Below are 19,084 nucleotides of genomic sequence, written 5' to 3' on the forward strand. Positions count from 1 at the left end.
ACGTTTCGATGACCTTCTGTCATCTTCATCAGGGCAATTTACTGGTTTACTGTGCACTGACACTAGATGTTACTTGGTGCATAGTGCACTAAAGGTGTTATATAGTTCATAGTGCACTTAGGCTAGTTTTTTTTCTGTTTACAATACATTCCGGAACGTCGAGTAATTGGGACATACATACTAGGCATTGTTACATCATAGGGAAATATGCGGTTCCACATGTAGTGTTTCTATATATAATATAAGATTTGTTAACAGACAATACTGAGCTATTACAGTCCCAAATTGAAAATATCAAAAGTCTTGTTACATATGTATTGTTAGGAATCATAATAGTTACAAAACCAATATCAGTTATCAAGAATGTGATCCCAAACATGAGCCTACGTGCACTATGAACTATGTAACACCTTCAGTGCACTATGCACCAGGTAACATCTAGTGTCAGTGCACAGTAAACCAGTCAGAATTGCCCTGATGAAGATGACAGAAGGTCATCGAAACGTCGGCTTGAAAAATAAATGGTTGTGATAGAAAGAACTTTGCTATTCTGAAATGAACACAGCAAGACCAGGTGGAAGGAAGACCTCCTTCAAAGACCTAGGTGCACCATGTTGCCCGGCCACCTAAACAACAACATAAATGACGATTAATGATGAAATTTACTATAATATAAGTATATAACCTATTCAAGGAATGAGCCAAAGGGTCTAAATGTACCAATTCAAATGGTATTCTAAACTGTGACACAAGCAATACAATGTGATGGTCATTCTGTAAGACTAGGACAATGCAGAGAGTACTAGTAGGTTGTTCTGTCGTTTTTAAGTCAGTGAAAATTTCTTTTTAAAGTTTGACAAGTCTCCACTGTCACTGACGAAGGTAGTGGTTGCCACCAGAAACGTCTGACTGTTTCCCACATCATATCCAGGCGTTTTGGGTATATTCTGTCGTTTCGTCGAACTTTGCATAGCAATAGACAGCAAACGTGTTAAAAACTGTGATACCTTAGTTAGAATGGACTTGGACCTCGCACAGGATCAGGGTTCGGTAGTATCCGGGCAGACGAACATCGACGTACCGTCCCTACATCCCCCGACAGAGGATGGAAATAGACGGCTGGTTCACGGCGATGTGATGGTCACCTCTACACTTAGGGTTCAAGGTCACCTGAAACCAGATATGTAATCCTTGTATCTCTATCTTAGATTGACAGAGACATTTCTCCAGAAATGAGTCAAATATTATATAATGTATACACTCTACTTAAAAAAACACAAAATTTAAGCCAATGTAAAAAAGCCTTTTCATTTCTTCAAGTGCACTTATATGGCTACCACAATAATGACCACGTGTGTACTTACCTGTACTTGAGTAGGTCTCCTCATCTCTATGAGTGGCCTGCGTCAAAGTCGTCCCTCCGTCTGTACAGCGTCCTGCGCCATACGCCACGTTTGAGATACACAATAAAACAGTTATTGATGACACTGGATAAGTAACTTTTTACTGCTTTTTGTTAGTGACTGTACAGGCATGTATGTTTGTGTGTGCGTGTTTGTCTGAATTGTGTTTCTATAACGCTGTCATCCCTCAATATGTTCACTTCGTTGTTGAGTGTAGTTAGGGCAGTGTAACAAAAAGTGACTAATGAAAACATTAGTCACTTTTTCTTACACTGCACTAACTACACTCAACAACAAAATACCCCTTTTGGGCACCTTGAAAACACTGATTGGCTTTATTACTGACTTGTATGATCTTTCAGATGATATTCTGGTACATTTACTTTTAAGACGTTCTTCTTTTCTGTCAGCAATGCGCAATACTCAAATACTACTACATGTTCAGACATTTCATTGTATGTTTCAATAAAGAAATATATGTTTACTCTCTACTGCGTGCTGAACAAAGCATACCTTTATCAGCTCTTGCACGTAAGAAAGCGATTACTATCAAGGATTCGGAGGAGTCTTGATTAGTTTGTTCTCATCCCACCATCTACTTATTGATTTCACATGAAAAAGGTTCTCTTCAAGGTAATAAAAACAATCGAAGGACATACGATGCGGCGCCCAGACTAATTTTCTGATAACGTATGATTTTTTTTCATGAATTAGGCCATGAGTATTCTTACCCGGTACCCTTTCATTTCTTACTGACTCACACCATTTATGTATTAGTACAACTCACCTAAAGTTGTAGATGTAGAGTTGTTAAGTTACTGTCTCACACCATTTATGTATTAGTATAACTCACCTAAAGGCTTACCCTGACAATATTGTATATATTCGAAGCAATTTAGTAACTCACAAGTTTTATTGTTGATTTTAGTCATAATTAGTTAAATGACCTCTGGCCTCAACCTCAATTATTTTAATGTGTAATTGCAATGATTGTATGTATTCAGTGCTTGTATTTTATGTGTTGTACTGTTGTATTTTATGTGTTGTACTGTTAACGAGCCCTGGAAGATTAGCCCCTCATGGGGCTAAAGGGCATCTCAATAAATCAACAACAACAAAAGTTGTAGTTGTAGATGTAGAATTGTTAAGTTACTGTCTCACACCATTTATGTATTAGTACAACTCACCTAAAGTTGTAGTTGTAGATGTAGAGTTGTTAAGCTACTGTCTCACACCATTTATGTATTAGTACAACTCACCTAAAGTTGTAGTTGTAGATGTAGAGTTGTTAAGTTAATACTGTCTCACACCATTTATGCATTAGTATAACTCACCTAAAGTTGTAGTTGTAGATGTAGAGTTGTTAAGTTACTGTCTCACACCATTTATGTATTAGTACAACTCACCTAAAGTTGTAGTTGTAGATGTAGAGTTGTTAAGTTACTGTCTCACACCATTTATGTATTAGTACAACTCACCTAAAGCTGTAGATGTAGAGTTGTTAAGTTACTGTCTCACACCATTTATGTATTAGTATAACTCACCTAAAGTTGCAGTTTCATTCTCGTCATCTACTTATTGATTTCACATGAAAAAAGGTTCTCTTCAAGGTAATAAAAACAACCGAAGGACATACGACGCGGCGCCCAGACTAATTTTCTGATGACTTATGATTTTTTTTTCATGAATTAGGCCATGAGTATTCTTACCCGGTACCCTTTCATTTCTTACTGACTCACACCATTTATGTATTAGTACAACTCACCTAAAGTTGTAGATGTAGAGTTGTTAAGTTACTGTCTCACACCATTTATGTATTAGTACAACTCACCTAAAGTTGTAGATGTAGAGTTGTTAAGTTACTGTCTCACACCATTTATGTATTAGTACAACTCACCTAAAGTTGTAGATGTAGAGTTGTTAAGTTACTGTCTCACACCATTTATGTATTAGTATAACTCACCTAAAGTTTCAGTTTCATTCTCGTCATCTACTTATTGATTTCACATGAAAAAGGTTCTCTTCAAGGTAATAAAAACAAACGAAGGATATACGACGCGGCGCCCAGACTAATTTTCTGATAAGTATATTTTAACTAGGCCATGGAAACTCTTACCTTCCCAGCTCTTACTGACTCATATACCATTTATGTATTAGTATTACTCAGCTATAGCTGTACATGCATCATATTCCAAAGTTCCAATGATAATTGGCATACTGTTAAATATAACATAAAGGGTAGGTGAGGGGCTTTTTGTTTTCATACACGACACAAAGTAACGGCCTTGTCATTTTCTAGGACATGAAGTGGCTATAGTATATAGGTTGGGAAAGTCCATTCTTTGTAGGCAGTAGTAACTCTAGGATGGTCCATTTCTGTTATGGGTAGGTATGAAACAGATATTTTGGAGTAGAAGCCTGTATTGTGTATTTCATTTCAATATTACTCATCTTTTAACTTAATATAATATGTATTGGTACTGTTGACATTGCTCTCTATGTCTAAATTGTCAATAGTCGTTGCAAGCATCATGCAGTTTTGAAGATTTGGAATGCCAGGCTTCTCGATATGTTTACCGAAAGAAAACACATTGTTTTTGCTCTGTTTCTTCTTCTATTCCAAACACTGACTTCTGACCTGGTCAATGACCTGAACTAGACTGTCTCTCAACATGGTAACTGGTGTTGGGTGACATAATGTTGCAATTTTATAGCAGGAGGGATTTAGACTCCCGTCACCATATATGTGAATGTGTTTAAGTAAGAATTAACAGAGCAGACCATATGCGAAGGTAAATATTATGCTTTGTAAATAATGTAACCTTTCTAGTTTCGTTCTGTTCTTGCATCATTGAATTTAGTACATGACACCAAAAATAGCTTTGTCCTTTTTCTAGAGTAAAAAATTGGAAAAATCTAGAGTAGACAAATAACCTGTCTTATGAAACACGTGTGCAGTGGCCTCCTTTTTTAGGAAATTAACTGTCCCAAAAGTAATATTACTTCGTGAAAATGATCCAAAATGTGGGGCATTTTTTATGTAAAAGTAGATGTCTACGTAAACGTTACACAAGAAAAATGTTACTCAATAAACGAATAGACTTTTAAGTCTATTCGTTTCTTGAGTAACATTTTTTTTTTAAATGAAGACAGTCAGACCACGGAGGTAGAAAAAAGATTTTTTTCTACCTCCATGGTCAGACGTTAAAGTAGAATGCACTACTCAGTGACTAACAGAACCTGTAGCTGAGCAGGTATGTACCCAAAATCTATGAATTTATATATGAAAAGTGGTACGATTATAGACCACCCATAGGATAAAAAATTATTTAGATTTTGTTGTTTGAGTACAGGGGCTAACAATATCTGGATGTCTAACACTCATCGACGGATTTAACGTTAGTCTCAAAAACTACATTTTTGAACGCATAGATCACAAGATTTACTGTTATGCTTGTTCATCTTAAAGCGTTAGAATGTTAATAATCCCACAAATCAAACCGAAAGTTATTGTTTCGTACTTGACAATTGGTTGAAGTGCCCTGGGTGGCTACAATTGTTGCTCTTACAAAACAAGTCATCTGCATCCGTGTATAATTGCGATTTCGATAGAAGGCTTCACTGGGTGGCTATAATTGAATTGCTCCTGTTACAAAACAAGTCATCTGCATATATGTATATTTACGATTTCGATAGAAGGCTTCCCTGAGTGACTACAATTGAATTGTTGCTGTTACAAAACAAGTCATCTGCATACGTGTATATTTACGATTTCGATAGAAGGCTTCACTGGGTGGCTACAATTGAATTGTTGCTGTTACAAAACATGTCATCTGCATACATGTATATTCACGATTTCGATAGAAGGCTTCACTGGGTGGCTACAATTGAATTGTTGCTGTTGCTGTTACAAAACAAGTCATCTGCATACATGTATATTTACGATTTCAATAGAAGGCTTCCCTGAGTGGCTATAATTGAATTGTTGCTGTTACAAAACAAGTCATCTGCATACATGTACATATATATTCATGGTTTCTTGAGAAGCCTTCACATTATACTTCACATAACCTGTGTAGACTATTTAACCACCTATTGTAGTCAGTGAGCTCAACGAATAGCAGCTGTCTTTTCTGGGGGCCTTTTTTATAGCCGAAGTAAGGATGGCGGGCCGTTTGGATCATCCATCTGAGGCCAGTGAACCCTGTCCTCTTGAGAACCGACATTATGAACAGGCGTGCGATGTTCGTCCAACGTTAGATCTGGGAAACGGTAAGCATATACATTTTACTTTCTTCATTATCATTTGGATACATGTAGGTATTCCCTTCAGGCGAAGAGGATTGATTCCAGAGGAAGAGACCTTTGGACAAATTAATCAATCAATCAATCAATCAATCAATCAATCAATCAAATTGTTGTTTTGTGAAAACAAAACAAGACCTTGTAGCCATAGGCTAAATTGTGTCTTGCTGTACAATTTGATTTGACATATATTGACACATTAAAATTGCTAAATTATTCAATACTAAAATCCATGTCATTATACATTAAATACCTAAAAATAACAGTTTCAATTTCAACATTAAAAACTAACAATCACAGACATATATGAAATACTAACACAATACAATACAAAGTAAATGTATCTAGTAGTTTTTAGCTTTTCAGAGTTCCTTGTGTGTCTTCCTGAGAGTTCACCCACCTTAGGAGGTAGGAGATTAACACACCTTTCCTTGGTGCTGAACACCGTACACACACAAAAACATATTTATACTTGGTGCTCAACACTATCCACACACAAATACATTTTCCTTGGTGCTGAATACCATCCACACACTAAGGCAACTGTTCTTGGTGCTGAACACGATTCATTCACACACAAACAAACCTGTTCTTGGTGCTGAACACCGTCCACACACAAACATGCCTGTCCTTAGTGCTGAACACCGTCCACACACAAACATGCCTGTTCTTAGTGCTGAACACCGTCCACACACAAACATGCCTGTCCTTAGTGCTGAACACCGTCCACACACAAACATGCCTGTCCTTAGTGCTGTACACCGTCCACACACAAACATGCCTGTTCTTGGTGCTGAACACCATTCACACACAAACATGCCTGTCCTTGGTGCTGAACATCATGCACACAAACGTATCTGTTGTTGGTACTGAACATCATCCACAAATACACCTAACCCTGGTGCTGAACACCATCCACTCACAAGCATGCATGTCCCTGGTGCTGAATACCATCCACACACAAACATGCCTGCCTTTTTGTCTGAATGCCATCCACACACAAACATGCCTGTTCTTGATGCTTAACACCGTCCACACACAAACATGCCTGTTCTTGGTGCTGAACACCATCCACACACAAACATGCCTGTCCCTATTGCTGAACACCATCAACACACAAACATGCATGTCCCTGGTGCTGAACACCGTCCACACACAAACATGCCTGTCGTTTGTGAACACCATTCACACACAAATAGGCCTGTCCCTAGTGCTGACCTCCATTCAAACACATACATGCCTGTTCTTTTTGCTAAATGCCATCCACTCACAAACATGCCTGTCCCTGGTGCTGAACACCATTCACACACAAACATGCCTGTCCCTGGTGCTGAACACCATTCACACACAAAAATGCCTGTCCCTCGTGCTGAACACCATTCACACACATACATGCCTGTTCTTTTTGCTGAATGCCATCCACACACAAACATGCCTGTTCCTATTGTTGAACACGATCCACACACAAACATGCCTGTCCCTATTGCTGAACACCATTCACACACAAACAGGACTGTCCTTAGTGCTGAACACCGTCCACACATAAACATGCCTGTCCCTGGTGCTGATTACATTCTCTGCACACAAACAAATCAGCTCTTGGTTTCTGAACTACATCTACAGACACAACACACATAATTGAATTAAAGCGTCTGGTCCCAATTTGCAGACCACACCAGTGATTCCACCGATGCTGGGGAGACTGTGTACAGCAGCGGCGGGTGTCAGAGCACCAAGCCCCGCTGGGCTGTCTGGGTCGTCGCGGCGCTCGGTCTGTGCACTCTCGTCGGTGTTACGATGATCGTGTTGGCCCTATGTTGCCGAGGTGCGAACAACACTGTGCCAATACTGTTATCAATTAACAACAAAGTAAGTTGTTCATTCAATTACTACACCATAATAGCACATCATATCATACCCGGGCCGCGATAACGTTCGATAACGGGTTCCGGACCGGGCCGTACTTTACGGTACGGCCCGGAACCCGTTATCGAACGCTTCCATGGCTTCCGAATTCCATAAAAAGATTCGAACGCGTTTCGCCCTACCCGCTTGTGCCCCTTTCGAAAATTCGAATACAGAATCCGGACGTTGGAATTAATGTTGTTGCATTTTAGGGTTTAGTGGCACCAACTTTTGGCTCACCTTGCATTGAAAGGCGTGTTTTCTTGGGTGGGTATGACATAAATAAAATACAACACGAAGTATTCCGCATCGCCCTCGGTCCCGGTCCTCCCGCGAGTCGGATCGCCCTCCGGCCTGCGGCCCGCGGTCGGGCAGATACCTCGGGCGATACGGAATACACCGTGTTGTATTCTATATTTCTTCAATAGTATGGACGATTGGAGTGGGAAATTGTACAAACAATGTTCTCCCAAATACCTAACTAACTGTATTGTCTCGTTACCCCTATGGTTACAACCCTTTACTATAGATATGTGGTGCTAGCAGGTTTCATTGTTTAGATATTGAAAGGTAAATCTACTGTGCATGTTGTAGTTAATGTTTGTCAACAGTATATACCAGTAGCATCCTGTTTTACACTTGTAACTTGTAACTTAGGCTTTTCATTTTCACACTTATGACTTCGAAGATGTGGAGTCCTGCACATGGCCAGCAGAAGGTTAGGCCTACGTAGATTATATCATCTATTACCTTTTACATTTTCCCATATGCTGTATGTGTGTGCGTGTAATCAATTTATGGAATAAGCTTCCTTGAGATTGATGTCCTGAAAGGTGACCGTTGTCACCATTTTCAAGTTAAGCCACAGCAAGTAAATTTTATGGATGACATCCTCCGCAGACTCGAACTCTAATGAGAGCGAGCGAAAAAAAAAGCAAGGCAGGTCGAAAAAAACACGTTTTAAAATTTTGACTCAATCATTGTACAAATGGTTTTGATTCAGTGAGAACATCACATATACACAGCCAGCTTCACATATCACTGCATCTTTATCCATTTTCGGCATAGTGACGACTGTCAGAGGACACGAAATTTATTGGGTTTTTTTTTCCAAAATCAAGCGAAAATTATTGTTTATATGTTTATTTTGGAACGGAGTGTCACCTCATTTTGAAAGTTGAAAGGGCAACCCTGTTTCCCACGACCATTTTGCATATAGTATATATGTAAATAAAGAAAGTTGAAATAAATGAATAAATGAAAATACTTGTAGGGCATAGGGAGTAATAATTGAATGCTTTTCTGCAATTTTATCAACGATTGCTTTAACTAACCTGTATTTTACTAAAATTAAAGAAATAGCTACCCTAAGTAATATACATATATCACTATAATACCAGAAACTTCAACAGAACTCTAGACCGGAGTTTACGAATTAATTCATCTTTCTTGAACTTTAAGAGCACTCTAAAACAAAACCTTATAAATAACTCAACATTCTATTAGCTTAATTCCCTATTAGATAGTCTGATTCATGTCATTGTATTGGTTTGATTTATTCAAGTGTTACTTAGCTTCTTCATTTAGTTTATTTTGCTATAATTTTGTTTTTAACTGTATAATGGTTACTTGAGTACGATTTGTTGATATTTTCTCTTCAGTTGCCTTGATTTTCATGTAAGTATTTCAGTTAATCAGTTTAATTGTGATGTTTTGTTATGCTTAACCCTAAACAGTACACCTGGGGTCCGCGCGGACCCCAGCACTATATATTCTGTAATATCTTTTTTGTTTCTAAATATTTTTTCTGAAATTTTAGGTAATTGTCACCCACAAAGTTGTCTCTCAATACAGTGCAGAAAACTCCGTTTCTACCATTTATAAAAAAATTATATCTGATTTTCTTTTGGGGTTATTAATGTTGGAAAAGAGGTGTAATTTAATGTAAAACTCAGAAAATTTTTATGTTTAAACTTCTATTTTGAAAAAAAACTGCCTGCTAGAAATCCGTTGCCATGGCAACACAAAAAAACATGAGCTTACTAGTATTAAACTAATATGAACTTTTTTCCAGAGACATTTTAGGAAAGGTCTCCAAATTTGATACTTCTAGCGCAAATCGTTTAGCCGCTATCTAAGATCAAAGTTGGGCCTCAAAAGCCCCTTCAGTCTGAAATAGGTTTAAAAATCGGGTATTTCTTCTTGTCTTCTTTTCTTCACCAAAAAATAGAAAAAGTTCAAAATGTATGATTTTTGTATGTAATGTGGACACAGAGGTTCCCACATCAGTTTGCAAAACAATTGAGCTGGTAGCATGTTGATAATTTCTAAAAATTAGCAAAAAACTGTTCTGGGGTCCGCGCGGACCCCAGGTGTACAGATTAATCAGTCCGGGAAGGTGTTCTGTTGAGGGTTAAGCAGAAGGGCTTGTCCAAGCATTTAAGGCTTCATCTTCTCCTGCACAGTGTTTTAAATCTAATTTATTTTACCTTGTATCCTGTTTTTTTTGTGCGGAAATAAAAAATAAATAAATAAAGAATAAATAAAACTCTAGCTACACATGTTCAAAATACCCCAAATTTGGATTTTCCCATGCAGACTGTTACAAGCGGCCCCATGACGAATGACACCATTACTGGCGGTTCCACCTTCCAACCGTTAGCATTGTTCAACAAAGAGCCGCCCTACAGTACTCAAGGTAAGAGTTAGAATGAATGAATGAATGAATACATGCATGAATGAATGAATGAATGAATGAATGAATTTTTATTTACGTGTCTTGCGACTTTTGTCACCCAGCCCATATGGGCTTATAAGACACCAAAACATAAACATAAACATAGGTACAGAAATCCAGGCCATTTCATTTTACCATGTGAGTAATCAATTCACCCCATATAGGCTGCTATGTTTTTTTAACAAACAAACAAATAAACCATCCGTTTAATTAATTGATTTTCAACTATTGTAAATCAGATTTATTATGATAAACAGGTTCAGAGGTACCGTTATGTATTGTTGGGTACGGAAGTACTGTTTTGGGTGGTTGAGCTGTGGGTTTGTCCGGAGTAGGTCGGCAGGGAGTACTCTCCAAGCAGAGGTTTAGGCTTGGGCTTATTTTAGTGTGTTTAAGCATTCTTTTTTGTACTGTTATCTTTTTTCGCCAGCCTTGGGGTGGCAAATGGTTACTCCCTGGCAAATGGATACTGCCTGGCCGATTTGTGCCTTTGTAGCCACCAAAAGATATGCTTGAAGATTAGACAGTGAGTGGGTCGGGGAAGCTTAAACAAGGCAGAATATTCAGGAGCCCACAGGACGCCAAGGATTGCATGAGGGGCCCTCCAAAAATGATTTTTTTCGGGGTTGCCGTTAAAATTGGATATGAGATTCTTGTTGACACAGATTCTTTATTGACACAACAAAAAAGTACAGAGACTTTTGTATGGTCTTCTACAAATTAACTAAAGATCTAACAAAGCTAAATGCATGTGTGGTTAACGTTATCTTACGTACAGAGTATATGTATGATATAACAATAAAGGTTAACTATTCTCTAACATGTGTTCTCTAAGATCAAAACATTCTTTAATGTATTTTCCTATTTGAACACTGTATTGGTTGTCTCCCCTGAGAATGTAGTTGCATTTATCTATAGGATCTAACGTATTGAAATCAATTGAACAAGCGGAAAGAAAGGTGAACAGCAATAGGCGCTTATCATTGTAGAGTGTACAATCCATTGAGTGACTTGTGTTTCAGCACTCTCCTGGAAGGCTAGGGTCTGCGAAGGCAGCACAATGAAGATCATTTGCGGCCCTGGACAGCGGATCGACGTCGTGTCCGCCCTGTACGGCCGGATGTTGCACACCGTCTGTCCTGGTGGTAATGTCCGTACGCTCTACTGCCAGAACCCCGCCAGCCTAGGCCGGGTCCGCAGCCTCTGCCAGGGCAAGTCTGTCTGCTCGGTGCCAGCCTCCAGCTCCGTGTTTGGAGATCTTTGCAAGGAAACGTTCAAGTACTTGGAAGTCAGCTACATCTGTACGGGTTAGTACCAGGGTTTACGTTGACATTGTACATGAAAAAACACTTTCGAATTAGTCTTTGCAGACATGGAGCATAATTTCTGATAGGCCAAATGGAGGACCATTTTACAATGTCATTCTTGGTACAGAGAAATCAGTATACGATTTTGAATTGTGGCCTAGGCTTTTTAAGCCTCTCATCCCTATGTTATCTAGCAGATTACTCTATGTTAGTTTAATCATTTGTTTAGAACGTGTCACCCCAGGGCTCAAATATAAAGAACCAGAGTAGCGATGTGTACATGTGATTATCTGGCTATATGAATAAGGAAACAAGATGAATTTAATAAGCAAATTGTAATATCACCATGCTAAAATGTAAATACAAATACTAGAATTCATCTTAGCCATTATTGAACTTAATGACCTCTTCCATGTATCACATACTGTATCTAACTATTCGTAGTTATTCATAGTCTTTTTTTTCTTATTGAAGAAGATAAAAAAAGTACAAGACATAAAAGTGAGCAACTCTAGCGATTAGCAATTATAGCCTCACCACTGACAAAGAAGAATACAAAGGAGACTTTACCAAAGCCACAATACAATATATGATAACAACAGATTGGCGGTCAGATATATAAAATAACGTGTAAAAATTGGATCATTAGATTATGTTATTGAATGGTTTTCGTGGTCAGTTTTAAACTTTAATTTAAATATAGTTATGTAATATTCAATAATCGTTTCTTGTCTGCTATAGGGGCTAATGTGTTAGAGTCAAACTTTTTCTGTTAGTTTCTGGACAAGAGAGATGAACCCCTAATAAATAATAGATGACAATTCGACGCTTACAACAGTTTTGATTAAGAAAAGTGTGAAACAAATCCAAAAGGTCCATCAGAGTCAGCTTTACTCCAGTTAATGAAGAAAACAATGGCAATTTTGATTATTACTGCAAAAAATCAATACTTTATTCAAACAGTTCTTTACCATATTGATTCATCATTAGAAATGACAAATATCAAAACAGTTATGAAATAAAGACTAAACTTTAACTTCCAACACTAGAAATAGAATTGGGACTTACCCCAAATTTTCGGTTGACTCCATCAACCTTGTCAAAACAGTTGTTGTGCTGGTGGCAGTGATGTAAACAAGCGGGTCTTGTATCGGCCACAGTAGTAGCTTTGTTGTGTTGCAATGTACAATAAAAACTAACCTATAAACTTTTGCTCGTGTACGGTCGTGTGTTATATCCGCGTAATTATCGACGTGGGTGCGAAAAAATTGCATTTTTGTTGGAATTAGAGAAAACTTTCCACCGAAGACTCTCCTACTCGCACGGTCGCATGCATTACCGAGTAGGAGAGTCTTCGGTAGAAGGTGGAACAATAAAAGGTACGTCATTTTCTCTTATTCCAACGAAAATGCAATTATGGCATGTGCTTTATACTAGATAAATAATTTAAAACAATAGTTGACAGTTTGTCGATAGAATTTGTTGGAAATATTACATCGAGGAAGGGGGAGGGGGGATGTTCTTACGTCATCCCTGCATGTCCGTGACCGTTACTAGGCATTATGGGAAGTGTGAAATTGGTGAATATCTGACCAGGGTTCCAAATAGTGCGCAGTAAATTAACATGGAATGAAAACATGGACAAACTTTGTATTAGGGTAACCCAGCGTCTAGCCTTACTCAGGCGTCTTAGACCCTGTCTCACAGTTAATGTAACTGCTATGTTGTATAAGTCAATGGTGCTCCCCCTCATGGACTACTGCGACACAGTGTGGGAGAGCTGCGGGGTAGTAAGAAAGCGTCAGCTCCAGGTACTGCAGAACCGGGCCGCCAGGATAGTTCTACAGTGCAGACAGCAGGCCAGCAGCGTACTTGACCTCCACCACAGACTCAACTGGCAGCACCTCGGCGACAGGAGGAGGGATCATATGTGTATTATGGTGTTTAAATGTATAAATGGTTTAGCACCAACATACTTATCATCTATCTTCTCACACAACTGCAACTTCCACAGCTACAACACCAGACAGACATCACAACTCTGCATACCTTTATTCAAAAACACAGCTGGACAACACACATTTGCTTACCGGGGTGTACATTATTTCAATTCTCTCCCAGGAAACATCACAGAACAAACATCTTTGAAATCTTTCAAAACTGCTCTGAAGAACTCAATTACCTAATCTTTTGTACATTGACCTCTGACCTCCAAACGGAAAGCCGGCCTGGACTGTTTAATCGACACGAATTATGGATAACGATTCGGATTTGTTTATATCGGTCTTTGTTTGTATCTGTATGTCTGATTTTATTGTATTTATGTACTGGGCCCTATTGAAAATCAATTTGTCAAAATTGAACTAGGCCACCCAGGTGTCTGAAGATTCAATAAATAAAAATAAATCGCCGGATTTGCGGGGTTGTCACGCTAAGATTGGCTCCCCATAGCTCGGCGATCGTGATAGATTTTCAAATAGTTTTTGAATTGACCAAAAAAACTTGGGATTGTAGTGTTTTTTTCGGCGTGGTGAAGTGGTCGGAAAGCGAAGCGTTTTTGGTATTAGTCCGCGAGCAAGGGTGATGCAGTTTGTCGCCTGATGAACCAAAATATGTGGACTTTCAGGCATTCGCGTCACCGGATTTTGCGAAAAACTTATCGCAATAACCTTTTTTTTTTTGTTTTTTGTTTTAGAAACACGAAGTAGTAAGCAAAAAACTATACTTGTCGTATCCAAAATTTACATTTGACTACAGTTTCTACCCAAATTTTAACCAGACGATAACCAAAATTGTATCAGAAGCCGGTTGGAAACCTCCGTTCACTGATATAATAAAATTTCCCGGCGTACTTTTCTTGGCGGAAGCCTCTCGTTCCCACCATTACGGGGAATCACATGGCTCTCCATCCCAGGTCTTTGCACGACTGAAGCAGCTCTTGATACTGGACGCAGTTGGGTTATTCCCCCACTACTTCTACCTACTAGTCACAGTCTAAATATAGCATTTGACTTTTCATATTTGCAGCCAGACACACTTGGAGTATTGTTTATCCATTGGGTTTCAAGAACCAATCAATTGTCCTATCTTAACTGCCAGTATCAATTAGCACTTCAACCAATGATAGCAAACAGCTATTGGTTTGACCAATCGAAGAAGGGTTCCCAGTCCGTCAAGAATTTAAATTTGTGTTCGTCTGGTACGTGAGATATGCAGCCTAAGCGCCAGGTGCCAGGTGCCACTGACAACAAAAGCCAAACGTTAAACAGAAAACATTTTTGGAAGGTGACGTCAGCCGCACGGTTCAATGAGAAAATACAATGGGACGGTTTAGAAAGACGCTGCAACTTCTGAGCGGAAGACTTCCTTGTCGGCATATCTACAGTTTGCAGTGACTTCTTCACCATTTTCACGCCATGGCGTCGCCTTTTCTCAGTCTTCTAACGTTTCTTGTCACGTTTGTGTTTCTAAGCTCAGCCCAGTCCACCTGTAGACAACCACCAGAAGAGAAATTTGTGTGCAGTCCGGTAGTGAATTGTGGCAATGACGAAGCACTTCGAGCAGAGCTGGAACAACTCAAAACCGCAGTGGAGCAACTTTCCAAGACAAGGACGTGTGAGTCTGAAGGTACGTTTACTACCACATGTCATGAAAAAATCTTTCCAGACTATATTCTTCCTTACCATATGTTCATAGGGCGACAAGAGGCAATAAAAACATTTACAGGTTTTTTTGGGTAACAGGTGCATACCACGGACGGGTTACCAAATTACTTCACTGAAAACACAAACGTATTTTGCCCTGTGCAGACGAAAAACTTGGAGCCGCAATTTGGGTAAATCACACTAATCACATCTGGTCCACGTAATACACGTTTCTTCTAAACATTGTCCCGGCACGATCAAGCTACAATCATTTTTGGTAGGTAGGTAGCGTGTTATCAATGTTAGAGGTCAACGGCCTGCTTGCTGGTGCCCCCCTCCCAGTGTACCTCGGCCGAATGCTTACGCGGTCCTGTCAGAGGCGGTGAAGTTCGTCCTACAATGGCCACATTATTCGGTCATTATTACTCTTTAAGTTGCTGCTACGTAAATGTGGTACATGTATTGCATAAAGATGAAGAAATATCACCCCGTAATCCATGGCCGGAACCAATATGTAACGCAATGTCAAGTCACATTGTGTTCAGACTGAGGTCGGAATGCGTTGAACGGTGCCCACGACAAACGGTGGTAAAATCTGGGCTGCAAAGTTCCCACATTTCATAGAATCCGAACTGTGTTCGATCGTGTTCGATCTGGGCAATTCGAATAGAACCCGCGTTCCATTTCTGGGTCACCTGCGGTCATTTGCAATAAAGTGGCAAAACAAGCCCTTCTGCCTGAGTGCCTCGCAACAGATAAAAAACAACACTTTTCCATAGATACAAACAGTTTCCAGGACAGTACATGTCCGCTATCATTTTTATGTGGACATGTAACATGTAGCGAAGCTACTGTCGTATCCTTGGGTAACCTTGAATACTGTAATGATTCTTTACGCCTTTATGAATAGTTCACGGTGCACACTTTTGGGAGATATGACATGTCTGCAAAACTCGTTCAAACCTGGAAGCATGGAGAGTCAAACATGCCCCATTTACGGCTCAAAATGACTGCCACGGTTGTCCCGAAAATCGTGCTTTAGGGATTTTTGAAAAATGCTCTTGATTTTGAATTATGGGTTATTAAGTGCGAAAAAAGCACAAAAAAATTCACCTATTTGTCGACAAAAACTATACTTTAAGTTAGAAATTACAAAATCCCCAAAGCACGATTTTTCATCTTATTCCTGGTCGTCCAAAAATATAAAAACTAGAGTCCCACGATCTCATACCTTCGCCAAATGATGTTAATCTTTATGACTGACAAAGATGATTCCTTCTGATTATGGAAATAGGATCCTCATTTGTATTATATTTATATTATGATATTGTATTATGATATTGTATTATATAGTTGATCATATTCTCCATCAAAAGACAGCCTTATCTTAACAAAGAAAGCCATTCTATCATTTCTCCATAAACTATGCAAATGAGGTCCTTATTTGAATAAGTTATGTTTAATGATGTTCACCTTCACTTACCTTTCAAATACCCCAAGTATCAAATTCCAGGCAGTTAGCATTATGGTCTCGGACCGGAGTTTTTTTCACGATTTTGGATCCGGCGGACACCCTCAGACCGAAGGGCTATAACTCCGCCAAAAAAGTACGCCGGGAAATCTCATTACATCAGTCAACGGAGGTTTCCAGCCGGCTTCCGATACAATTTTGGTTATTGTCCGTCGACTCTATAATTTGGGTAGAAACTGTAGTTAAACGTAAATTTTGGATACGAAAAATGTATTTATTTTGCAGTTTTTTCAACGGACCTGCTTGGAAAAAACGAATTTTCCCAGGCTAACGGATTATATGCTGAAATAGCTTACTACTTTCTGTTTCTGAAAAACAGAAAAAAAATATAGGTTGTTGCGATAAGTTTTTCGCAAAATCCGGTGACGCGAACCCCTAGAAATTCCAGATAGAACGCAGCTATTTGGGTCATCAGGCGACAAACCGCATCACCCTTGCTCGCGGACTAATACCAAAAACGCTTCGCTGGCCGTCAAACTTCACCGCGCCGAAAAACACTACAATCCCAAGGCTTTTTGATCAATTCAAAACCTAGTTGAAAATCTACAGCGATCGCCGAGCTATGGGGAGCCAAACCTAGCGTGACAACCTAGCAGATCCGGCGATTTACTGCGCACTATTTGGAACCCTGGTCAGAATTAAACTCCGACCCGGAACCTTATGGAATTATAACATTTTCTCATTAATCTTGCAAATTAGGTGTTAATTTACATAATCAACATCCGCCTGTGTTTCTCTCGTTCTCAATTACATATGTCACAAGCGTGAGTAGTCCTATAATGTAATGCAGCTGATTTATAGAATTTCCCCATTGATTATGCAAATTAGATCCAGATTTGCATAATTGTCGCATAATTATGTCAAGCGTCGCTTGAGCTACCTACATACCAAAAATCACGACGATCCGTCCACGTCACCGGTTCTTGAGTTATCCTCTTTGGAATATTTTCAAACAGATAGCCCTGCAGTTCCTGAGCAAGCCGCTAGGAGACCCAAACTCATGTCACTTCTTCCCCAGCATGAGAGCTACCTACCATCCAAATTTCGTCACCCCAGCATGTCTAGATCATGAGATATTAAAACCGGAAGTTCAGCTGTAGTACCATAACAAGCCGCTAGGGGGTCCAAAATCTGATCATTTCCAGGTCTCATCAAGACCTACCCACCTACAAAATATCAAGATAATCCATCCAAGCTTTCTCGAGTTATACTGTTGACAGACAGACACACAGACACACAGACACACGGCCAGGAAAACATAACCTTCGTCAATTCTTGGCGAAGGTAATCAGTGACCTTGCGTAATATGTGTAGCCAGGTTTGCTCGGTGATTGGCTAAAATATGGCGCACCGAAATTCCATAAATTATCGACTTTTTTTAACGAAATCCGGAAAAATCATCCTTTTAGCGCAAAAAATCACCATTAAATGTATGTAAAAACGATAATTTTATTTTATTTCAACGAAATTTCCCTTCGATACTAGTTTGTTTATTTTCAAATGTTTTACGGTTAGCCCAAAATTGCATCTTGTAACCCGATACTTTATCGAACGCCCCCAGCAATGGGAAAGAATGCCGTAGTGACAGACCGCCGTGCCAATTCTTCTGCGACGGGGTTCCAAGGTAGTGCGCTTTAAAAAAAAAAGTGAAGAAGTGGTTTCGATGGTTCCTGTTTAAGTTCACATTTCTCATAATCTCCTGTAAAATTCTGTTAACTGCTGACATGGCTGGAAAGTATAAGAAGTGGCGTGTTTTGGGTGAAAATTGATTTCGGGCCCGAGGCTTACTTCCGGGTGTCCTTCCGCCTTAAGTGCGGCCTTTTAAGTGTTTTGGGTGTGCTGTCGCTATGCCTTGCGCAACGGGCTATTGTAATAATCTCAGTGTTAAGGATTTTCTTTATACTTTTCTTAATAACACATAAGGGTTTCCTCTTTCCGACAACATAAGTCATTTTGGTGGGTAAATTATGGGTGATGGGTTTAATTGCACTTGAAACCCGCCAATGTTTAGGATCATTTTCCATCGAAAATTCTTTTTGCTCCTAAAATTTACTAACATTTGAAAGGTTTATTAAAGAAATTGAAATTCTATAGTTCTCGTAGCTAGAGGCCGTGAGTGGAGGGACATCCCTCATTTGTAAACACAGTGTTTTGGCTTGAGAATTATTTCATGAAATACACGGACGCTTAAGAGTCGAGGGTGTGCAGAATCGAATTGAGAGCAAAAATAAACTGGGGTGTATGTTCGTATC

General features: G+C 39.3%; 1 protein-coding gene across 1 annotated transcript in view; it reads left to right on the forward strand.

The window, feature by feature from the left end:
- Positions 1–14,954: 14,954 nt before the first annotated feature.
- Positions 14,955–19,084, forward strand: part of LOC109464783 (ficolin-2-like) — a 6,391-nt gene continuing 2,261 nt past the window's right edge. Inside the window, exon 1 of the mRNA XM_019761856.1 lies at positions 14,955–15,284. Coding sequence (XP_019617415.1) covers positions 15,074–15,284 — 211 coding nt within the window. The 5' untranslated portion in view covers positions 14,955–15,073. The remainder of the gene's footprint in view (positions 15,285–19,084) is intronic.

Source organism: Branchiostoma belcheri, unplaced genomic scaffold, assembly GCF_001625305.1.
Source record: "Branchiostoma belcheri isolate BF01 breed outbred unplaced genomic scaffold, Haploidv18h27 scaffold140, whole genome shotgun sequence".
In the NCBI taxonomy this organism is placed as follows: Eukaryota; Metazoa; Chordata; class Leptocardii; order Amphioxiformes; family Branchiostomatidae; genus Branchiostoma; species Branchiostoma belcheri.